Source organism: Danio rerio, chromosome 7 (genome assembly GCF_049306965.1).
Source record: "Danio rerio strain Tuebingen ecotype United States chromosome 7, GRCz12tu, whole genome shotgun sequence".
NCBI lineage: Eukaryota > Metazoa > Chordata > Actinopteri > Cypriniformes > Danionidae > Danio > Danio rerio.
Window position 1 is genome coordinate 2,468,147 of NC_133182.1, and position 25,539 is coordinate 2,493,685.

Genomic DNA, 25,539 nt, shown 5'->3' on the forward strand with positions numbered 1-25,539 from the left:
TTAGCAATTTGTCAGATTTTTTTTATTTCATTCTCTGTTTCTCCGGAATCGTGTCGCTCCAGTTGGTCACATGTTTGTATTTAATGTATTTTTTGCATGTGAATTAAGATCACAGCAAATCCAGACTTCAGCGTTTCCTTCATCTTTTTGTTTGAGCACAGTGAGCTGTAAATAAAACAGTTAATCACGTCATTTTACATTTCATTTGTACTATGTATGTTCATGCTAATGGGATAGTTCACCCAAAAATGAAAATTCTGTCATCTTTTACTCTGTTACTAACTGTCAGTCCTTTAGGGTGGGGATATCAGTCATTTAGGATGTGGCTATCAGCAATTTAGGGCAGAGCAATCAGTCTTTTGGGCCGGGGCTATCAGTAATTTAGGGAGAGACAATCAGCAATTTAGAGAGGGTCCATCACTAATTTAGCATGTGGCTATCAGTCATTTGGGGCAGGGCAATCAGTCATTCAGGGTGAGGCAAACAGTAATTCAGGGCGGGACAATGATTAATTTATGATATGGCTATCAGTCCTTTAGGCCAGGATAATCAGTAATTTAGGGTAGGGACATCAGTAAATTATAATGTGGCTATCAGTCCTTTAGGGCGGGGCTATCAGTCCTTTAGAGTGTGTTTTTTGAGTAATTTAAGGTGGGACAATCAGTAATTTAGGGTGGGGCAATCAATAATTTAGCATGTAGCTATCAGTCATTTAGGGTGGAGCTATCAGTAATTTAGGGCAGGGCTATCAGTCCTTTAGGATGGGGCTATCATTTTTTTTAGGGCGGGGCTATCAGTCCTATAAGACAGGGCTATCAGTCCTTTAGGGTGGGGCTGTCAGTCCTTTAGGGTGGGGCTATCAATCATTTAGGGTGGGGCTATCAGTCATTTAGGGAGGGGCTATCAGTCCTTTAGGGTGGGGCTATTAGTCCTTTAGGGTGGAGCTATCAGTCCTTTAGGGTGGGGCTATCAATCATTTAGGGTGGGGCTATCAGTCATTTAGGGAGGGGCTATCAGTCCTTTAGGGTGTGTTTTTAGTAATTTAAGGTGGGACAATCAGTAATTTAGGGTGGGGCAATTAATATTTTAGCATGTAGCTATGAGTCCTTTAGGGTGGGGCTATCAGTCCTTTAAGACAGGGCTGTCAGTCCTTTAGGGCGGGGCTTTTAGTCCTTTAGGGTGGAGCTATCAGTCCTTTAGGGCGGGGCTATCAGTCCTATAAGACAGGGCTATCAGTCCTTTAGGGTGGGGCAGCCAGTCCTTTAGGGCAGGGCTATTATTCCTTTAGGGTGGAGCTATCAGTCCTTTAGGGTGGGGCTATCAATCATTTAGGGAGGGGCTATCAGTCATTTAGTGTGGAGCTATCAGTCCTTTAGGGTGGAGCTATCAGTCATTTAGGAGGGGCTCTCAGTCATTTATGGTGGAGCTATCAGTTCTTTAGGATGGAGCTATCAGTCATTTAGGGTGTGTTTTTAGTAATTTAAGGTGGGACAATCAGTAATTTAGGGTGGGGCAATCAGTAATTTAAGGTGGGACAATCAGTAATTTAGGGTGGGGCAATCAGTAATTTAAGGTGGGACAATCAGTAATTTAGGGTGGGGCAATTAATAATTTAGCATGTAGCTATCAGTCATTTAGGGCGGGGCTATCAGTCTTTTAGGATGGGGCTTTCAATTTTTTTAGGGCGGTGCCATCAGTCCTAAAAGACAGGATTATCAATCCTTTAGGGTGGGGCTGTCAGTCCTTTAGGGTGGGGCTATCAGTCTTTTAGGGCGGGGCTTTTACTCCTTTAGGGTGGAGCTATCAGTCCTTTAGGGCGGGGCTTTTAGTCATTTAGGGTGGAGCTATCAGTCTTTTAGGGTGGGGCTATCAGTCATTTGGGGAGGGGCTATCAGTCCTTTAGGGTGGGGCTATCAGTCATTTAGGGCAGGGCTATCAGTCCTTTAGGGTGGGGCTATCAGTCCTTTAGGGTGGGGCTATCAGTCATTTAGGGCAGGGCTATCAGTCCTTTAGGGTGGGGCTATCAGTCCTTTAGGGTGGGGCTATCAGTCATTTAGGGCAGGGCTATCAGTCCTTTAGGGTGGGGCTATCAGTCAGTGATTCGCAATTCTGTACCTTGGGACCCCCTACACTGCACATGTTTTTATGTCTCTCTTGTTTGACAGACAGGGATCAGTTAATGGATCATGGAGCTGATAATCTGAATTAGGTGCATTAAGGAAGACGTACAAAATGTAAACACCTGAGCACTTGACACTGCTTTAGAATGGGAATATCAGTCTTTAAGGTGGGAATGTCAGGGAACATCTTGTTTCTGCTCTGACTTCATTCATTTGTCAATCTTGCTTCAGTTTGTTAGCAACACCCATCTTCCAATGATACAGTCAGTTCCCAAAGAACAAAATCCTCATTTCAAGACTGTTTTAATTGGATGTACTTTGTAATATGGGTAAAAAAAACACTTAACTTCTGTTTCATGGTGTCTATAATGTTTTAATTCACACACTGACCTTGCTCCACTTTCTTCCGCATCACTTCCTGTTTGGGCAGTTGTGTCCATTGCAGCGTGACGTCAGAAAAGCCTCTTTGTGCCAGAGCAGATTCCAGCTGAAATGACAGATGTGTTAAGGAGCATGAATGTGTTCAGGCTGGAGAATGTTTGCGTGTCTCACCTGTGTCAGGAGACGGACTTCAGAAAGACTAAAGCTGGAGTTGAGCTTCAGCTTCATCAATGACTGCTTCAAACATGGACCTGCACACAAACACTAGTTAATTGGTTCTCAAGTAGCAGCAAAACACTGCAGGGTTAGGAGTAAAGGCTGTTTGTGTCAGGGCTGATGGTGGGGTTAGAGAGACCAGAGAGATGACAAAATGTCTTGAGTGCTATTTTTAAAGTCTGATTGGTCAAATTCAGATAAATAACCAATGCTTCAAATAAATGCCATGTATATGTCTGCCATATGTATAATATTGCGAAGACTTTTGATGCACTGTGTCTACAATAACCCTACGCAAATGCATCCGTCACGTAAAACTAGACGTGCAACTTGTAACGCAAACTGTTCTGATCCTCAAAATAAATCTACACAAGCTACTCAAACAAATGTGAAGTGAATGTGTTTGTGTATATATATTAAACTAGGCAACAGGGGTGGGACAATACAGGTAACTCACTATTCAATTCTGTGGCGAAATGTGGCCCACGATAATGAAACAATCACGATTCGCGATATCTACAATATTCAATAAATTGTAAGAATTTTCATGAAGGATATATCACAATATATGTGACTGAAAAAGAAAAAAAATAACCATAATGAGGAAATCTTATGCATTTATTAATGACAACTTTTTCAACATTGTGCAAAGAGTTATGCATTTGCATTTTAACTCAGCGCAAGCCGTTCAGCAGACCGGAGCGCACCCTCCACTTTGGCTCCGGTATCTGCATACAATGCTGGGATGACTTTGTCTGTAAAGTGTCAACGACTCAGTATCTCGTATCTCAGTTCCAGTGTTGCCAACATTTTGCAAAATCCATCATTCTCGACCGTGCTGTAAGGGCGAAGGTCCTTGCAAATAAATTTGGTGATGGACTTATTGTTCGTTTACACTGACTGGTACGGTTTGGGTCAGTACTGGTCACCTTTATCAGGCTTACGTTTCCACTACCAAGATTACCCTTTTAGTGGGCTTAGTGTACAACAGAAAGTTTCAGTCACATCATTCTCGCTCTAGGAAATGTCTAGTAGAGCTGTACGGGTCGCTCACATATCATATGAAAAGCACTTCTCACAAAACAGATGCTTTACACACATAAATACTTCTGTATAAATGTTTATTACTAACTTTTCTATAAACAGGAGTTGTTTATAACTGCAGATCAATGACGGTGCAAAACAGCCTACTGTAACATCTGTAATTATATAAAATATATAAATAAAAGAACATACATATATGAACACATACAGAGCCTTACAGTCTCAGATATATTGTTTATTACAGAAAAACTACACACTGCATACCTCTCATCCTTAATTAGGTTGAAAACAACACAAAATATAGCCCACAGTCAGCGCAAACCTGTTATCTGTGTCTGTAATCTTCAGCAGTACATGTAGCCTCTGTTAGAGTCACTCCATCATTCATACCACCAGTTCATATTAGTATAAAAGGCGATGATAAAAATTAAAACAAGACAGTTTGTTCGCATTTGCTAGAGAAATAATGTCCTTTTTTTCATTAAATTTATTATCATCAGCTCAAGTTTATTATTTCAGATATAGACGTGCGGCGAGCGCAAGCAAGAAAGCGAAACCGCTCGCGATTCAGACTGGCTCGTAAAAAACTACAAGGCAAAGGGTAGATTCTGCTCTACTGCATGGCTTTAAGGCTGTTCATCAAGACGACAACAAGGTTTGTTTGAGCCTGGATCGATCCTGGCTCGTTATATGTATATATAATTCCACTGTAATCTCTCGGCTATGTATTTCAAACATGGCGGGGTTTTTTGTTTTCATTCTGGCTTGTTGCGTAAGCGAATGACGTGTCTTTGCAAACCAATAGCATTCAGCTGCATGTCTAGCTTCGCCTTTTGGTACCCTTTCTCGTGTTTGGTACCCTTTCGGGTAGGGTTTGGTTTGGTAAGCCTTTTGACAGTGGAAACCATAAAAGCATACCGAACCGTACAGTACCGTACTGTACCACTGTAACAGAAATTAGCTCATTTTATGAATATTAAAAATCAACAACAACGGTTTATTCTTAATTATTAATATTCCGGCTTAAGCTTGAAGTGGATTTTATACTCTTTAAAGTGTGAAGTTAATCTATATATTCAAATTATATGTGTATAATCTGCTTGTAGACTTGCATACCATTAGAAGAATTACCATATCACAAGAACTGGATAAGTTATATAGTTACCAGGTTTGGGTCAGGGGTTAACCTAGGTGGAAATTGAAGCCAGGCGTTAACCTAGGTGGAATTTGTGTGACATATGTAGAAACAAGGGAAAAACAGATGACAGAGGTGGAATTTGGAGTCAAGGGTTAAACTAGGAGGGATCTTGTGTGACATATGTACAACAAAGGAAAAAACAGAGTATTTAAGCAGGCTAGAATTTGAGTGAGACAGAATTTTTCAGACAGAGATGCTACTGGGGGTCTCCTGAAAGTTCTCCTTTGTTGTCGACAATAAAGTATATTGTTCTGATATTCATAACCTCCAGACTGAGTTTGATTTAGTAAGAGAAAAACCAAGAAAACCACTACAAGCTTCAGTCAATTTGGTCAAACAAACATATGATTGTATATCCTGTCTGCGCGACCGAGCGGATTCTCAGATTATGAATATTAATTATCAACAATAACGAATTATTATTAATCATTAATATTTTGGATCAATTTATTGTTAATTTGACCAAACAAACACAAGCAGAGCCGCCGCTCTTCCGAGCGGACACGGCAATGATCTATTCATTTAGAAAAAGGGAATTTAATTTCTACTTCTTGTGAAGTAGATTAATCAAACATAAGTTTTAATCAACTTATAACAGCTAGGCAGGGGAAATAGTACTGCGAGGAAATAGGGATTTCAGATAAAGAGTGACAAAAATTTCAGTTCCACACACACCATTAAGGATCACCAAGATTATAAAAAAACACCTTTTTGATAAAAGGGGCACAGCTTATTCGCATAACTAAAAACACCTGGACTTTCATGTCTGGAGGTCTCTCTCTTTATGCGGGTCTCTTCCTGATGAAACTCCTTTGATGTCCTTCTTGATGCGTGGAGTTTGTAATACAGTTCGGACAAACACGATCGCACTTTAAACTGAGTTTACTTTGCCGAAAAATAAGAAAAGTGTGGCTTAGAAGAGCTGCTGGCCCCTCAAAGGGCCCACCTTTGATGGGTTCTTTGTTCGGATCTTCTCTGCCCAGATGTTTGGGAGCAGTCTGGTTATACCTGTGGGTCACGTGACAACCCGTTCAGCATTCTTGACCAATGATTTCAGGGCAAAGTTTGAGTGCGAAACCTTCCTTTGTCTCGAGGCTGCTCGTATGCAAATTTTAGTGTCCGCCCAAAGCATGCGGAGAGGCATTTAATGCAGGGGATTAAAGAATAAAGCAATGCGAGTTATGATATTGCTCTATGCATTAGTTGTTGTAAAATGTCAGCAGAAACCCATCGGTACCAAACATGGGGGTTTAAAAGTACATCAACATAATTTTTCACATCCTTACATTATTTAAACTAAACAGGGCCTTAAAGTACGAATTTGTATAAACTATGAGGAATGGTACACATTACAAAAGTTAAGTGTAATTAAACAAGAGATTTGGGTTCTAAATGTCTTTGTTTAAATAAAAAAAAACATTGGAGAGGAATGTCTTTTTCTTCTGTGAGCAAAACGCTGACTAAAGATGTTTTTTTTCTCTTATCTTATCTGCCATGTTCTTTTGACGTTAGCAGAGAGTGGTTTAGGACGGCTCTGTGAAGTCTCCCAGACTCGTTAACATGTCACCAGGGATTTCTAAGCCAGACTTTTCGTCACCAAGTGATTTGAATTGTCCTGGAGATTAAACCCAGACCGTTTTCATGGAATGTTAAATGGAATGTTTACCTCCAGCATATATGTTACAATATATATGTTACCCGTTATGTTACACCACTCAATGGAAATGGGCCATTAGTGATACTCTGTGCCCTCTGTGAGCCAAAGGGGAGCTTTGCTTTAAAAGTAGTAGTGATTGTCGGCTGACTTGGTGTGCCCTCAGTAGCTCACCGTGATAGCGAATGAGGTGCATTCACAGATTCGTAGTGTTGCTGTTATATTTTATCTTTGTAAACCAGTTCTTGCAGATTGCAGTTTTTATCCAGTGCCTTTCCGTCGACTGTCTCTTAAAACCCAAAGTGTCTCCACACTTTAGAGTGGAAACTAGCAGGCTACTCTTATTTCTGCGTTTCTTCTCTGTTGTTGTTAGTTAACTTGTGTTATTCACTGTGGCTTCCGCCACTTTACCCCTATTTACTCACAGCCCCCCTACCCCCATCCCAACCAGCAACACTGACAATGGATAAATTGATAATTTTGTGCAATAAACTATCGATGTTGGCCGTTAGATCGATTTTTTTATTGTGACAGAAAGCACAACAATATATTACAATATCGATGTATTTCCCACCCCTACTAGGTAAACATTTACTGACTGCTGAGAGCAAGAAAATGAAAAGAAAATGTCTGTTTATAAGTAATCCAGCTTTAATTTAATAGTTGAAATGAGTCTATATATTGTTGTAAAGAAGTAAAGAATTGACTGTTTGATCCCACCTTGTCCATAGACCTCCACTTCACACAGAGTGATATACTTCATCTCTCCACGAATCAACAGACTCACATATCGACCCTCCATATTGTCACAGGCGAAGGTTGCAGAAACTCCAGCAGGAATACTGGAAATCACAGCACATCTGAGGAGAAAACAGCATTAGTCTTTAATATTTGAGCAATCAGGTGATTTTATTATTAATAAGAGATTCTTACATGGGATTGTTGTTGCCGTTGTTCTCCAAAGAGTTTCCGATGTGAATCTCAGCTCCGTTTATTCGTTCTGGACAGCAGTTTAGTCTGTTAGTGACCACTACTGTACTCACTTGGTAAATGTGGCCCAGATCCAGCCTCCACCAAGGGTCAGTTTGACCATTGGTTGAGGAACACCCTATTGATGGATCTGATAATCCTGGATTGAAATCAATGGCCTGTTCAGGAATCCAGGAGCTGTAGGTTGATGACTGCATCACATTTTTACCTGTTGCCAAATTATCTGGAAAATGTGATGTTGACAAGAGTTGGATTTAGGCAGGGGAGATTTTCTTCAGTTTACAAAGGTGTCTTGTACATCTCAGAAAAAATACGGTCATGTTTGACTTCCATATGCCTGTTTGTTTGATTAGTGTGAGTGCTACTGACTGCACTTGATTGTGTCTATATTCTCAGCCTCAGTTAGCCCGTCTGTTATTGTGAGGATAACTTTGTGACCATGAGCATTTATCAATTTAACTTAAACGCTGGATTATTAAAAGGATGCATTACTCTCTAGATAAAAGCTTCAGACAAACACACACATTTGCTCATGTTCTCAGTTATTTTGTGAAAGAAAGCTTTAACTCAGTCAACTTTTAAAAAGGTTCATGAATGAATGATGCACAGTGGTGTGACGGGGTGTTATACTGAGGACATTTACACTCCCGTAAACATGGTACTGCACAAAAGGAAACGTGATTAGTATAGCTGTCAGTCATAACATTAAGAGACTGTTCCACATGTATTTATTACTCAGTCTTACTTGTGAACTGTCATTCATTCATTCATTTTCCTTCAGCTTAGGCCCAAGTCCAATTCTACCCCTTATGGGGCATTCACAACAGGCACGGAAGAAGCATCAAGCGTGAGTGGTTTACATGTTAAGTCAATACAAAGACACAAATAGGCATCCTGTGGCACGATATGTGCGAATGGCGAAATAAGCACAAATGGCACGAATTGAGCGTTTGTCCAGCTTGATCTCACGAATAAATTTAAGTATTTTTGTTTTGTCAGTTTAGTGGCAGTTTGTAAGACTTTGTTTTAGTAGTACAAAAACGTACGATTTTAAAAAGGGGGCGTGGCACCTAACCCCACCCCCAACCCCAACCGTCATTGTGTGATGAGCAATTCGTACAAAATTGTACGAATTAGATCGTAAGAATTCATACGAATTAGCACTTAATTAAAAAAAGTTATGAATTGCCGTTAGATTGTGTTGGGTTAACGCGCGTTTCGCACGAATCGCTCAAGTTTGAAAATCTGAACTTCAGCGGACATTCGTGCCGTGTTATCCTATCAGGAGCTTGCTCTTGTGAGGACGTGATTATGAAGTAGCGCCTGTTGTTGGTGTCCCAGGGGAAAATCCTCCTGCCGACAAGACAACTGTTCATAAAACTGGGCTTGGCTCAGTCAGAAGCACAGCTGAATGCTTCCATCATGCAGGTTTCATTTCTGGAGGAGTTTATGAGCTCACAGAGCTGGATGCACCTTTGAAAGGATCTCATGCACTCCAAACTGTTTTTCAGCCTTAATAAAGCACATAAACACAGTTATTTTCTCAAAAAAATCCATGCTAGCCTTTTAGCAACGAAGCTACAGCCACCGAGCAGACAGAAGCCCTGCCCATGATGGGTATCCACGTCTATTATGAAGTGAATTTGACATGCGAATAAAGTGGATTGTGACGCGCGATTGAATCGATTTTAATTTTGACACGTGTCTGTCTGCGTGCAAGTAGTGCAATTTATCCGCTTGTTCCACGCCTGGTGTGAACACAGCATTAGCCTTTTCCCTTGCCCCTACCCCTCGTTTTGTGTGTTAATGTTAAGGAGTAGGGGTGTCCCAATTCTCTGTAGCTTGAAAGCGTAGCGCTAAGAGGAAGGGGTAGATAGCCCTTGCCACAGAGATTTTTCATGTCCACACTCGATACCAAGCGGTAAGATAATTTCCTAGAATACACCATCTACAGCAACATGGAAGCACACGGAAGTAAGGAGATGCACACTGCATACAGGTCACTGGTTTAAGCCTTGGTTTTATCAGTTGGTATTTCTGTGTGGAGTTAGCATGTTCTCCCTGTCTTCACGTGTGTTTCCTCCGGGTGCTCTGGTTTCCCCCATAAGTCCAAAGACATGAGGTATAGATGAATTGTGTAAGCTAAATTGGCTGAACTGTATGTGTGTGAATCAGTGTATTGCATATATGTCTCTCACTGTCTTTCTCTCTGTCTTTCTCCCTCTCAACCCTCTGCAAAGCAATCAAACAATTGAAAGTGAAAGTAAATAGTTTGCTATTTATTAAATTGAGAAGTAGAATTACCTGGAAAAACAACGAAGACTCCTACAGCACAGAGAGTAAGAATGCTTGAAGGTGCATTAATATCCACAAACACGTAACGTCCCTGCATCCCATTACACGAGTAGCTGAACGTCTGTCCTGCTGGAATAGTAGAAACTACTGCACATCTGGAAAGAGATGAAAGGGACACAGCAACATTACTTTTTTTTTACTTTCTTTTGGATGAAATGCATTGTATTATATTCAGATGTGTAGAATCAAGTGTATTGATTGTTATTTTATAATGCTGATGGTGATTTAGATCTAGGGTGGCAGTGCCAGTAATCGTAGGACGAACAGGAGGGATGACAGTGGTCAAGATGAAGAAAGGAGTGGATGCCTGTGATCCAGAGAAAGAGTGTGGGGGAGTGGGACAGTGTTCAAAATGAAGAGCGGGTTTGGGTTGAAAGTGTTCAAGATGAAGAAAGGGATGACAGTGATTGAGATGAAAAAAGGGGGGTGATCAAGATATGGGGTGATGATTGTGATCAAGATGAAGATATGAGGGAACGGTGGTGATTGAGATGAATAGTTGAAGAGTGACGTTCAAGATGAAGAGTCATTGGGGGTGATAGTGGTTGAGATGAAGTGTGGGGGAGATGAAGAATGGGAGGTGATGGTGTTCAAGTTAAAAATGACTGGGGGGTGATGGTGTTAAAGATGCAAAGTGGGGAATTATAGTGTTTTAGATGAAGGGGAGGATGATGGTGTTCGAGATGGAAGGGGTTGATTGTGTTAAAAAATAAAGGACGAGGGGATGGTGTTCAAGATAAAGGGGAGGTTGATGGTGTTCGAGTTGAAGGTGAGGATGATGGAGCTCGAGATGAAGGGGAGGTTGATGGTGTTCAAGATGGAGGGGAGGATGATGGAGCTCAAGATGAAAGGGAGGATGATGGGGCTCGAGATGAAGGGGAGAATGACGTTGCTCGAGATGAAGGGGAGGATGACGTTGTTCGAGATGAGGGGCAGGTTGATGGTGTTCGAGATGAAGGGCAGGTTGATGGTGTTCGAGATGAAGGGCAGGTTGATGGTGTTCGAGATGAAGGAGAGGTTGATGGTGTTCGAGATGAAGGAGAGGTTGATGGTGTTCGAGATGAAGGAGAGGTTGATGGTGTTCGAGATGAAGGAGAGGTTGGTGTTCGAGATGAAGGAGAGGTTGATGGTGTTCGAGATGGAGGGGAGGTTGATGGTGTTCGAGATGAAGGGCAGGTTGATGGTGTTCGAGATGGAGGGGAGGTTGATGGTGTTCGAGATGGAGGGGAGGATGATGGTGTTCAAGATGAAGGGCAGGTTGATGGTGTTTGAGATGAAGGGCAGGTTGATGGTGTTCGAGATGGAGGGGAGGTTGATGGTGTTCGAGATGAAGGGCAGGTTGATGGTGTTCGAGATGGAGGAGAGGTTCATGGTGTTCGAGATGAAGGGCAGGTTGATGGTGTTCGAGATGGAGGGGAGGTTGATGGTGTTCGAGATGAAGGGCAGGTTGATGGTGTTCGAGATGAAGGGGAGGTTGATGGTGTTCGAGATGAAGGGCAGGTTGATGGTGTTCGAGATGGAGGGGAGGTTGATGGTGTTCGAGATGGAGGGGAGGATGATGGTGTTCAAGATGAAGGGCAGGTTGATGGTGTTTGAGATGATGGGCAGGTTGATGGTGTTCAAGATGGAGGGGAGGTTGATGGTGTTCGAGATGAAGGGCAGGTTGATGGTGTTCGAGATGGAGGGGAGGTTCATGGTGTTCGAGATGAAGGGCAGGTTGATGGTGTTCGAGATGGAGGGGAGGTTGATCGTGTTCGAGATGAAGGGCAGGTTGATGGTGTTCGAGATGGAGGGGAGGTTCATGGTGTTCGAGATGAAGGGCAGGTTGATGGTGTTCGAGATGGAGGGGAGGTTGATGGTGTTCGAGATGAAGGGCAGGTTGATGGTGTTTGAGATGGAGGGGAGGTTAATGGTGTTCGAGATGGAGGGAGTTAATGGTGTTCAAAATAAACTGCGAGGGGCGGTGGTGTTCAAGATGAAGGGGAGGTTGTTGGTGTTCAAGATGAAGAGGGTTGATCATGTTCAAAATAAAGAGTGCGAAAGGGGGGGTTGTGTTCAAGATAAAGGGGAGGATGATGGGGCTTGAGATGAAGGGAAGGTTGATGTTGATCGAGATGAAATGGGTTGACGATTTTTAAGATGGCGGGGGATAATGGTGTTCAAAATAAAGAGCGAGGGGGGGGGCTGAAGTTCAAGATGAAGGGGAGGTTGAAGATGTTCAAGATAAAGGGGAGGTTGATGGTGTTCAAAATAAAGAGTGAGGGGTGATGGTGTTCAAGATGAAGGGGAGGTTGATGGTGTTCGAGTTGAAGGTGAGGATGATGGGGCTCGAGATGAAGGGGAGGATGACGTTGTTCGAGATGAAGGGGAGGTTGATGGTGTTCGAGATGAAGGGCAGGTTGATGGTGTTCAAGATGGAGGGGAGGTTGATGGTGTTCGAGATAAAGGGCAGGTTGATGGTTTTCGAGATGGAGGGGAGGTTGATGGTGTTCGAGATGGAGGGGAGGATAACGGTGTTTGAGATAAAGGGCAGGTTGATGGTGTTCGAGATGAAGGGGAGGTTGATGGTGTTCGAGATAAAGGGCAGGTTGATGGTGTTCGAGTTGAAGGTGAGGATGATGGGGCTCGAGATGAAGGGGAGGTTGATGGTGTTCAAGATGGAGGGGAGGATGATGGAGCTCAAGATGAAAAGAAGGATGATGGGGCTCGAGATGAAGGGGAGGATGACGTTGTTCGAGATGAAGGGCAGGTTGACGGTGTTCGAGATGAAGGGGAGGTTGATGGTGTTCGAGATGGAGAGGAGGTTGATGGTGTTCGAGATGGAGGGGAGTTTGATGGTGTTCGAGATGAAGGGGAGGTTGATGGTGTTCGAGATGAAGGGCAGGTTGATGGTGTTCAAGATGAAGGGCAAGTTGATGGTGTTCAAAATGAAGGGGATGTTGATGGTGTTCGAGATGAAGGGCAGGTTGATGGTGTTGAGATGTAGGGGAGGTTGATGGTGTTTGAGATGAAGGGGAGGTTGATGGTGTTCGAGATGGAGGGGAGGTTGATGGTGTTTGAGATGAAGGGGAGGTTGATGGTGTTCGAGATAAAGGGCTGTTTGATGGTGTTTGAGATGAAGGGGAGGTTGATGGTGTTCGAGATGAAGGGCAGTTTGATGGTGTTCGAGATGAAGGGCAGGTTGATGGTGTTCAAGATGAAGGGGAGGTTGATGGTGTTCAAGAGGAAGGGCAGGTTGATGGTGTTCGAGATGGAGGGGAGTTTGATGGTGTTCGAGATGAAGGGAAGGTTGATGGTGTTCGAGATGAAGGGCAGGTTGATGGTGTTCGAGATGAAGGGGAGGTTGATGGTGTTCAAGATGAAGGGCAGGTTGATGGTGTTCGAGATGAAGGGCAGGTTGATGGTGTTCGAGATGGAGGGGAGGTTGATGGTGTTCGAGATGGAGGGGAGGTTGATGATGTTCGAGTTGAAGGTGAGGATGATGGGGCTCGAGATGGAGGATGACAGGGCTCGAGATGAAGGGGAGGTTGATGTTTGAGATGAAGGGGGTTGATGGGGCTTCAGATGAAGAAAAGGGTGATGATCAAGATGAAGAGCTTGGGGAGGGGAGTTAGAGGGGTGATGTTGATCTAGATATAGATTGAGGGGGTGATATTGATAGCAAGAGGAAGAACGGGGGTTATGGTGTTTGAGAGGAAGAGCAGGGGTGGTGATGGTGATCAAGATGAAGAGATGGAGGGGTGACAGTTTACAATTAGAACTAATTTGCCTTATGACAATCATGTTTACAAAGACGGATAATGCTGTAATGGTTTGTAACAAAGACATTTCAGTGTCATATTTTGATTGAAATGACATAACTGAGTGAACGACAGTTGCGATAAAATCTTCTTTAATCACATCATGATTATGAAGCTGTATTGGCAAGGTCTTACAAACATCTCCTTTTAAGTCAAGTATTACCAAATATATTAAAACCTCAAATGAGCAGCCATCTGGCCAGAATGTCTGCATCCATATTAAACAGAGACTCACACTGGGTTGCTGAACACATCTGAAGGAACGTCTCCGATGCGAATCTCAGCACCGTTGATCCTCTCGCTGCAGCAGTCCAGTCTGTTAGTGATGGAGACTCTGTTCACGCTATAGCTCTTCTGCAAGTCTAGTCTCCACCAGGGCAGAGTCTGTACTATAGTGTGTGTACAGGGGGGGCTTATCCCATTCAGAGCATTTACAGGAAGCCCGTCCATATATATTGTCGACTGGGTGGCTGTTCCCCATCCTGCTATGTTCACTGTTTGTTCAACAGAGGTGAAAGAAAGCACAGAAAACAGATTCAGTCCAGTTTTAAGAGTTTAAATTCAGATTAGCTCAGTTCAGTGTGGTTTAATATTCAATACTGAGAGTCCAAACAGTGAAGAGCAAATCCATCAATGCGCAGCTCTACAGATCCCAAACCATTCAAGCCAGTGGCGACAGTGGAGAGGGAAAACTTCACCAATTGGCGAAAGTGAAGAAATAAAAAAACCTCGAGAGTAACCAGGCCCAGTTGGGCACGACCATTTCTCCTATGGCCAAAAGTCTTGTGCAGAGCTGCATTTCTAGGCTTAAAGGCTGGAGAACGCTGGATGTCACCAAAGACTCGTCTGTCCCTGGAGCATCACAGGAATCAGTCTCATGCTCCCCACTCCCCCAAGACCACCACAGCAGCTGCTCAGGATACGGCCTGGTCCAAGATTAACCTTGGGATGATCTCGTCGCTGGTCTTGGATCGCATCAGTGGCACTGCATAGTCTCTGGGGGCCTCGGGATGAGTATGCCCAGGTGGAAATTCAGTGTTAATTTCTCCCAATGTGAGTTTAAACACTATTTTACGTGACATTTATTGCCATAATATTGAAAGCGACAGCAGATAGTTGGCCTCAGATGTTGAAATAAAATAACTAGCAAACAGTTTGAATATGAAGGTCAGAACTGATACTCGGTGCAAACCAACCACATCACATAGTAGCCTATTAATGAAGTTAAAAAGGTTTAATATGTATTCATTAGGTTATAACTAGTGCCAGTCAGAATCTGCGGACGTTTTTTGCTATTTCTGCGGAGAATTTTGGTAAAAATCTGCGGATTTCTGCGGAATTATTTTGGGAGTGTCCAGCGGAGTATCATAACTTACACATTAATTTATTAAATAAATAAAAAGTAATAAATTACTGAATAAAAACTGAATAAATTCCGATTTACACATTTACTCAAGTAAATAAACAAAATTTATAATGGGCTAAAAAAAACTGCAGAAATCTGCAGAATTCTGCGGAAAATCTGCGGAATTCTGCGTTGGCAGATTCCGTGTGGGCCTAGTTATAACTCATTTCATTGGGAGTTCGGTGGCTGGTATTTAAATGAATGGATGGCATTCGAATGTTTCTGTTGGTTCACGTCATGTTTGGTGCTGACACCCAAAAAGCTTGTCGTTAAAATCTGGTTGCATCGCATTTAGTTAGGATTAAGTTATGCACGTAGTAATGTGTCGGTTATGACCTTTGACCCCTGACTAGCAAGCTAACAGTGTCCAGCAGATGACACCACAAACCAAGCTCCTACTGCACTGATGATGGCCAGAAAGTCCGGCCAGAGCAGAAATGGTTGAGCCTAAAGCCTGATTTATACTTCTGCGTCAAGTGACCGGCGTAACCCACGGCGCATGCAACGCGCGTGGCTGTGCATTTATACTTCTGCGCGCTGTCTCCGTTGGTCTGAATTAACACTTCCGAAACGCTTGTTGGCAGTGAGGTGTAAATGTTCCTCTGTGTCGAGTTTCTTCGCTGCTATTTTGATTTTCCTGAACACTTCCGGGATGTACAAGTGGCTCAAACTCGCTCATTTTGAGGCAGGAACCGGCGGACGTGAAACAACTTTAACTATGAGGTAAACACAAAACAAAACTTTCCATCCGGAGCTCCTTTACGGTACTCCACACTTGTAAACAATCGCTCGCGCCATTCGCGCGGCTCTCGGCCCCGCCCAGACTCGTCAGCGCTACCAAGCCGACCAATCACAGAGCTTACGCTACGCTTCGTTGCGACGTGTAGTTACATTTTTTGAGAGGTGCATGTCAGTGACGGCGACGGCCATGGCGAAGGGCTATGCGTCAGCGCCGTAGCATACGCTGGCGTTTGATGCAGAAGTATAAATCAGCCTTAAGTGAGCCTGGTTTCTCTCGAGTTTTTTTTTTTTTTTTCATTCACTTTGGTCGATTGGTGAAGGTTGATCCTCCACTGTCGCTACTGGCTTGCTTGGTTTGGGACTTGTGGAGCTGCGCATGGTTGGATTTTCTCTTCAGTTTTTGGACTCTCAGTAGTGAAAATTATACCACACTGAACTGAACTGAACTTAAACTCTGAAAACTGACACCGTTTCAATTTACTAGAACTTCTGTGTTCAGCTGCTGCAGCACAATACACAATGTATAACGCTAGAGAAATAAAGATGAATTTAATTGAATTAATGCAGTTTGTGTGTGAAAATGTAACATTCTGTAGTGCATTTAGTGCTTGTTTAAGGTCATCTGGTGATTTTCCATCATATTCATCATCATCAAGTCTTTCACTCAATATGTGAGGATTGTTTTGTCTGTGAACACTTTTAATGCTTCATACTGTATGTTTGCTGCATTTGTTTTAAGGTTTTAAGGTCTGTCTGATGTGATTTTTCTATGTGTGACTTGATTAGATGGAAATAACAGGACTGATTCTTCTATCCAGTCACCATAGCAAGAAAAAAAATAAAGTAGTGACTGCAGGTTGAAGGAAAATAGCCCGGTAAAAGTAGCCTCCAAGAGAGAAGATCTGATGCAACCCGTTTTGAACATAATACTTTAAAAAATTGGATGAGGCAGTGGCGCAGTAGGCAGTGCTGTCGCTTTACAGCAAGACGGTCGCTGGGTTGAAACTCGGCTCAGTTGGCGTTTCTGTGTGGAGTTTGCATGTTCTCCCTGCCTTCACGTGGGTTTTCTCCGGGCGCTCCGGTTTCCCCCACAGTACAAAGACATGTGGTACAGGTGAATTGGGTAGGCTAAATTGTCTATAGTGTATGAGTGTGTGTGTGAATGCGTGTGTGGAGGTTTCCTAGAGATGGGTTGCGGCTGGAAGGGCATCCGCTGCGTAAAAGCTAGCTGGATAAGTTGGCGGTTCCGCTATGGCGACCCCGGATTAATATAGGGGCTAAGCCGACAAGAAAATGAATGAATGAACTTTCAAAAATTAATTTCTAGTAACAAATTTTCTTTACCTTTGCTATGATGACAGTAAATAATATTTGACTAGATATTCTTCAAGATAGCTTAACCTCTTAAGGCCCAAGGTGATTTTTTTCATGCATTCATTTTCTTGTCGGCTTAGTCCCTTTATTAATCTGGGGTCACCACAGCGGAATGAACCACCAACTTATCCAGCAAGTTTTTTTACGCAGTGGATGACCTTCCAGCTGCAACCCATCTCTGGGAAACATCCACACACACACACTCATACACTACGGACAATTTAGCCTACCCAATTCACCTGTGCCGCATGTCTTTGGACTCTGGGGGAAACCGGAGCATCCGGAGGAAACCTACGCGAACGCAGGGAGAACATGCAAACTCCACACAGAAACGCCAACTGAGCCGAGGTTCGAACCAGCGACTCAGCGACCTTCATGCTGTGAGGCGACAGCACTACATATTGCACCACTGCTTCTCCCTGTTTTTTTTTACATGCATTTTTTTTATTTCTCTTTGCTATTTGAGCTTATTAGAAGCTGATTAGAATAAAATCTAAGTATCATCTTTGGATATGATGTACTTTTAGAGAAAAATCATGTCCATATATGTGGACTCGAGGTCCTTATTTTCAGTTTTTTCCTGACTGATTTTTTATGCATATTTAACATATATATATATATATATATATATATATATATATATATATATATATATATATATATATATATATATTTTTAACATGTTTTCACTATCAGAGAGTGAAAACAAAAATTTTTTTGCCAATTTTGGACAGTTAAAAATAGTGTTTGGGACATTTCATATGCTGAAAAACAGTTGCAGGATGACACTATATGTCTGTAACAAAATATAAACCTTCAAAGTATTTAAATAGCCACTAAAGAGCTAAAATGTGCTGTCCACATGTGTGGACACTCAAGCCCTAGGAGGATAAACTGACATTTAATGGTTAAACTAGGTTAAGCTGCGGCCACACTGGGCTTTTCCTCCCATAGACTCCCATTCATACGCACGTAATTGCGTCAGACCGGAAACGCAAGGTCATGCGTCAAGTTTCGCAGGTTGCTGCGGTGCGAAATTGCATCACTTGACTGCATCAAACCAATCGAGGATCAAAACATGACCTCTCTGGACAGAAAAAGCATGGAGCAATCGCTCACTTTTTTAAATGTCTAATAAGCTTGTTGAATCCCGCCTCTTTTCGCAGCGCCGCACGACAGAATTTCGCACATACAAACTCTAGTGTGACCGCAGCTTCAATTAGGAACGTCTTTGTATATCAATAGTTTGTTTTGTAGACATTCGAGAGAAAAAAGCAACAAGCGAACTATTAATACTGATAATTATATTTTGTCCCAGTCAAAAAGAAATAAGACTTTCTCCAGAACAAACATAATAATAGAAAACACTGTGGAAAAATATCCTAGCTCTGTTAAACAGCATTTAGGAAATATTTGAAATAAATAAATAAATAAATAAATAAATAAATTAATTAATTAATTAATTAAAAGAAGAGCTAATCATTTTGTCTTCAAGTGTATTTAATTTTTCAAACTGGAATCAATCAGTAAAATTAAATATCATGTTGTCATTAAAAGCGTCTGCTTGTCATTAAAGGTCTAAAATTCAATTTTAAGTGTATTTTCAATTCATTCATTCATTTTCTTTTCGGCTTAGTCCCTTTATTAATCAGGGGTCGCCACAGCAGAATGAACCGTCAACTTTTACAACATATTTTTTTATGCAGCTGATGCCCTTCCAGCTGCAATCCATCACTGGGAAACACCCATACACATTAATTCTCACAATCATACACTACGAGCAATTTAGCTTACCCAATTCACCTGTATCGCATGTCTTTGGACTTGTGGGGAAACCAGAGCACCCGGAGGAAACCCACACCAACATGGGGAGAACATTCAAACTCCACACAGAAACGCCAACTGACTTAGCCAAGGCTCAAACCAGCGACCTTCTTGCTGTGCAGCGATTGTTCTACCCACTGCGCCACCATGCTGACTATTTTCAAATCAATTATTATAATTAAATTATTCTCTGTCCACTCTATTTTCAAATTTGAATATGTTTGCATTTGAAATCCCCTTGCATGCTTTATAACCTAAATGTTTGCACTGTAAAGCTCCTAAAATGTTTCACAGCAGCACAAAATAACAAACGACGTGATTGTTCAATAGAAATCTCACCTTCTGTGCCAGCCGCACTCGTCTGAACTGATAAGAACCCTGGAAATGACAAGCACAGGATCACGAACAGCATTTACAGACCTGTACAGACTACTTTTCAGTAGATACACTTTAAGTAGAGCACACCTGAATTTTGTCAGCTTTAAACCTATAAATGGTTTAACAAGACAATCAATCCCTCCAGAACCAGCAACCTTCTTGCTGTGAGGCAACAGTGCTAACCACTGAACCACCGTGCCACCATTATATATTGCACTTTAATATATTTGTGGCCTATAATTACTGACTTGCTTTTATCTAAACTAATGGTAATTTTTGTTTTGGTTCCACTTTATATTAAGTGAGCTTAACTGATACACTGTAAAAAAAATGCAGGGTTGCACATAATTCCTTCATGCTGCCCCAACACGAATTCAAGTTCATTCATTCACTCATTTTCTTTTGGGCTTAGACCCTTTATTAATCAGGGCTCGCCACAGCGGAATGAACCACCAGCTGTTCTAGCATATGTTTTACGCAGTGGATGCCCTTCCAGCCGCAAAACATCACTGGGAACACAAATCCAAGCTAAAATAATTAATTCAAGTAGATTGAATATGAAGCAATTAAGATCCAGATTTGTGCTGTTTCAGCTCTGCAAAAAAAAAAAAAAAAAAAAATGCTTTTTTAACTTTGTTAAAAAAACTTGATGTTTTGTCTTGTTTCTAGTCAAAATATTTACAAATTCCTAAATCAAGAAGCACTTCATAGACAAGCAAAACATATTGTAATAATTTGCCAAAATGAAGTGAATTTTTCCTTAAATCAAGCAAAATAATCTGCCAATGGGGGAAGCAAAATAATCTTGTTTTTGGATTAGTGATAAGATTATTTTGCTTGATTTAAGGAAAAACTCGCTTCATTTTGGCTTATTATTTTTTAAAACAAGACAATGGGCTCTATTTTGACGGTCCATGCGCAGAGCGCAAAACGCAGGGCACAAACGCTTTCAGGGCGTGTCAGGACGCGTTTTTGCTAATTTAAGGACGGAAAAATCTGCTTTGCGCCGTGGCGCATGGTCTAAAAGGGTTGAGTTTATTTTCTTAATGAGTTATAGGTGTGTTTTGAGAATAAACCAATTAGAGTCTCATCTCCCATTAACTTTAAAAGCCAGCTGCGGCGCACCATAACCTCATTCCCTATTTACAGGACGCAAAGTAAGTCTAAGTGGAAAAAATGAGCATTTACATCTACTGCGTGAGAATGAGAGATAATGGATCTACTTTCTCATTCGCTCTTGGATAGGGAAACCTTTACGCACAGACATCAATTAGTCTATAAATAATTAATTTCGTTTGTTAAGCGCAAATATTCGTTTCAAAACTATTTCTAAATTCAGTTCTAATTTCCAACGAATAAATGAACAATAATAATAAAGTGTGCTCAAAAACCTGAGTTATATCCTAAAACACATGCTCCTGCAGGTGGACAAATCTAAGCTTGTTTTTAATAAAACAAATATAAATATGGATATAATAAATAATACTGCTAATAATAATAACAACATTATACAAAAGCAAATTGTTATGAATGAACTGAAAAAGCCTCCCGAGATGAAGAAGACATAAAAGCAGTGATTTTTCATATTTATGTAGGCTAGAAAATAATAAGTTTTGTAATATTTTAATCCTTTATATTTATATTCTATATCTATTCTTATTATATTCTATATATATCCTTAATATTTACGTTTTTTCATATGTAAAGATATTTGCCTATTGCTCTCTTGTGTGTATTAAGCAGTGTGTAAGCGAGGTGCAACTCTGCGCTGGAGTTTAGAGCGGGTTAGTTTTGGTCTAATGAAAAATCTATTTTAGTTTCTCAAAATAGCAACGCGCCAGCGGTCCGCCTCAGAACACCTTCCTTTTTAGAGCAGAACGCCTATGGGCGCAAAAATGAGCGCTAATGCATTTACTATTAAACAGCGTAGCGCAACGCCTCAAAACCACTCTTGCGCCAAGCTGAAACTAGCAAAAGACTATTGCGCCGCACCCCACATTACGCCGGGTGAATGATAGGGCTCAATATGTTTTGCTTGTCTAGAAAATGCTTTTTGATTTAAGAACTTTTAGATATTTGAACTAGAAACAAGGCAAACAAATCTAAGTAAGAAAAGCATTTTTTTGCAGTGAGCTCATTTTATATTAGTAGTTAGATCAAACTGCAGAAATCAAAAAAAATGTACACTAAAATACTGATATGACAAAAAGATATGTCTATGCTATTTCAACATTCTCATTTTAATCAGTAAATTGGGTTTCTACTGATAAACTACAGCACAATTGTAACTGTTAATTTGCAGTGCACTTGCTGGCAAACAAGATTGTATAATAGTGTACATAGTATATAATAGTAATAGTGTACATTTTACAGCATTTTTATGGTGTATTGATGAAAAGTTTAGGTAACATCAAAAAAAAAAAAAACACATTGTGGCATGTTTTCTGTTATGTTTAACTCTGAAAACTAGACTGACACATTTTATAAGAACTTCCATGTGAAGCTGCTTTGACACAATCTACATTGCAAAAGCGCTAGAGAAATAAACATGAGTTGAATTGAATAGATCATTAGGTTTTGGTTAGTTTTCTCATTTTGAAATACTGTAGAGTACTAAGATTGTGGGTAGCACTTTATTTTGAAGGTTCGTTTGAGTATTAGTAGACCGTCTGCTTAATATCTGCTCCTTCAACAGACATTTAACTGACTATAGAAAACTTGCAAGTACATGTCAACTCACACTAACCCAAACATAAAAGTCTACTAATAATCTAATGAGACTTAGTTGGCATGTAGATGCAATGTAACTTAAATTCAACAAACAGACCATCAGAATGAAGTGTGATCAGAATTTGAATTATTAAAATAAATAAAGGTGGTTTTACTTACCCAGTAAGAGAGGTAGACTCCTGTAAAAAAGCCTCATGTTCATTTCCAGCACTTTCTGACTGCTTTCATCAGGGTATGTTTGAGTGAATGGGTTTCTTAGGAAAAACACATTAGCTTAACTTTACATCCATGTCATGTGTTTGTTTTTCTCATCCCGACTCACATGTGTTACTCATCTCTCTGACTGCAGCTTTTTACAACAAAACTCTGTATTATTAAAGAAAGAAACAATCAAACAGGTAAACAGCAACACAAGTAAACACATTAGCAATAAACATGATGATAGCTTGCAGATCAGTTTTATAATTGTGATTTGGAGCACAAAAACAGAAGTCGTATGTAGCATGACTATATTTTAATAGCCCAAAATGCATTGTATGAGTCAGGATTATACAGTTTTCTATAATATATTTAGTAAAGTAATTAATAAAGATTGTTGCTTGTAGATTGTAACATTGAGTCTGACACAGAGGGATCCATTTGCAGTATATTTATTAAACAGTTTAATAACAATCACACAGTAAGCACTAGTGTGCCAACTCACATCAAACGTAGTAATATTGGGTCGATAGGCTGGCGGCTGACTGTCAAGGATTGTTATAGCAGGCATGGGTCAGAGGCAGGCAGCGTAGATCAAAGGCGATATACCAGGCAGGGTTAGAGGCAGGCGGCGTGGACCAAAGTCGAGGTACAATGCAGGGTTCAGGGCAGGCAAGGCAAGGCAAAGTCAAGGGACAGTCCAGGTTATAACAGGGAGATCAGGCAAGGATATGAACGCTCAGAAATCTCAGCAAGGGCAGAACAAGATGTCGCACTGGAGTGAGTTTTTGGGCTGCTTATATGTGTGTGTGTGGGTAAACAGTAAGATGTGCTGCAGGTGTGTTGCAATCAGTGTTTGAGGATGATGTAATGTTAGAAGTCCGATGATGGTGACCACTGCTGGCCAGCGAGGGGAATGACTGGGACTGAGTCGGTGACAGATATAGTTGTTTACATACACTGTATAAAAAGGCACATGACCATTTTTTTAAAAAGTCAGATGTTAATGTGAATAAACTTTTCCTCTTCTAGGATATTGTTTGAGAAATTGTTATAACTCTTCTTGAAAGTCAAGTTTACATACAGTAAGACTATTCTGCCTCTGGTGTCAAGGTTTTGGAAGTTTCTGATTGGCTAATTGACAACATTTGAGTTAACTGGAGGAACAACTGTAGAATAGGATTGAAGGAAAAGCTTAAACACGCTGCTTCCTCGTGTGACATGAGAAAATCAACAAGCCAGAATCAACACAAAGCCAGATTACCACTTGCTAAATGACACTGGGAGTAAGACTGATGTTTGGAGACATGTCCTGTGCTTTGATGGAGCTAAGATTGAACTGTTTGGCCATAATGACCAGTGTTATATTTGGAGGACAAAGGGGAAAGCTTACAAGTCTAGGAACATCATCCCAATTGTGAAGTATGGGGCGGTGACAGGACTGGCGCGTCTATAGAGGCAACGTAATAGCAGAATAGTGAGGGCGGCAATTGAACGCCCTAACGCCCCCACAGTCCTCAATCTCATGCGCGACAAGCCCCTCCCTCCCCAGTTCCCCACTATATTCCCACAAATCCCCCCCCATCCTCGTACCTACTTAGTAGTTGTGTTGACGTTCAATGATATTTAGTTGATGTCCAATTATATTTAGTTGATGTCCAATGATGTTCAGTTGATGTTCAATGATGTTCAGTTGATGTTCAATGATGTTTAGTTGATGTTCAATGATGTTTAGTTGATGTTCAATGATGTTCAGTTGACGTTCAATGATATTTAGTTGATGTCCAATTATATTTAGTTGATGTCCAATGATGTTCAGTTGATGTCCAATGATGTTCAGTTGATGTTCAATGATGTTCAGTTGACGTTCAATGATATTTAGTTGATGTCCAATTATATTTAGTTGATGTCCAATGATGTTCAGTTGATGTCCAATGATGTTCAGTTGATGTTCAATGATGTTTAGTTGATGTTCAATGATGTTCAGTTGATGTTCAATGATGTTTAGTTGATGTTCAATGATGTTCAGTTGATGTTCAATGATATTTAGTTGATGTCCAAGTATATTTAGTTGATGTCCAATGATGTTCAGTTGATGTTCAATGATGTTCAGTTGATGTTCAATGATGTTCAGTTGATGTTCAATGATGTTTAGTTGATGTTCAATGATGTTTAGTTGATGTTCAATGATGTTTAGTTGATGTTCAATGATGTTTAGTTGATGTTCAATGATGTTTAATTGATGTTCAATGATGTTTAGTTGATGTTCAATGATGTTCAGTTGATGTTCAGTGATGTTTAGTTGATGTTTAATGATGTTTAGTTGACAGACGAGTCTACGCTGAGGCCAGCTTCCAGCCTCCACCGCGGTGATTGAAGCTCTGCACAAGACTTTTGGCCAGCAGAGAAATTAAAATGGTCGTGCCCAACTGAGTCTGGTTCTCTCAAGGTGTTTTTTTCTTCACTCCTATCAGGTGAAGTTTTTTTTCCCTCTCCGCTGTCGCCACTGCCTCGCATGGTTCAGGATTGGTAGAGCTACGCATGGATGAATTTGCTCTTCAGTGTTTGAACTCTCAGTAATGATTTTAAACCACACTGAACTGAGCTAAACTGAACTGAACTTAAACACTAAAAACTGAACTACACTGTTCCAGTTACTATGACCATTTATGTGAAGCTGCTTTGACACAATCTACATTGTAAAAGCGCTATACAAATAAAGCTGAATTGAATTGAATTGAATAGATGGCATCATAAAGAAAGAACATTATGTAGAAATACTGAAGCAGCATCTCAAGACATCAGCCAAGACATTAAAACTTGGCCACAAATGGGTCTTCCAAACAGACCATGACCCTAAGCATACTGCCAAATTAGTTCACATGTGCTTTAAGGACAACAGAGGGATTGTTTTGGAGTGGCCATCACAAAGCCCTGATCTCAATCCTATAGAACATTTATGGGCAGAGTTGAAAAAGCTTGTTTGAGCAAGACAGCCTACAAATCTGACTCAGTTACAGCAATTCTGTCAGGAGAAATGGGCCAAAACTCCTGCAAACTATTGTGAGTAGCTTGTGGAAGAAGATCCAAAACATTTGACCAAAGTTATACAGTTTAAAAGCAAAGCTAAA

The 25,539-nt window shown here is 41.0% G+C and overlaps 1 protein-coding gene across 3 annotated transcripts; it reads right to left on the bottom strand.

Moving 5' to 3' along the window:
- On the bottom strand, positions 1-23,239 carry zgc:171424. Of its 3 annotated transcripts, XM_073907154.1 has the most exons (10): positions 22,914-23,239; positions 22,370-22,576; positions 19,442-19,480; positions 13,994-14,252; positions 9,908-10,053; positions 7,547-7,826; positions 7,334-7,473; positions 2,673-2,752; positions 2,511-2,607; positions 6-165 (listed from the first exon to the last, which is right to left on the bottom strand). In XM_073907154.1, the coding sequence occupies exons 2-10, from the start codon at positions 22,410-22,412 to the stop codon at positions 140-142; spliced, it is 1,110 nt and encodes a 369-aa protein (XP_073763255.1). In that variant the 5' UTR covers positions 22,413-22,576; positions 22,914-23,239; the 3' UTR covers positions 6-139.
- Between the last annotated feature and the right edge of the window lie 2,300 nt (positions 23,240-25,539).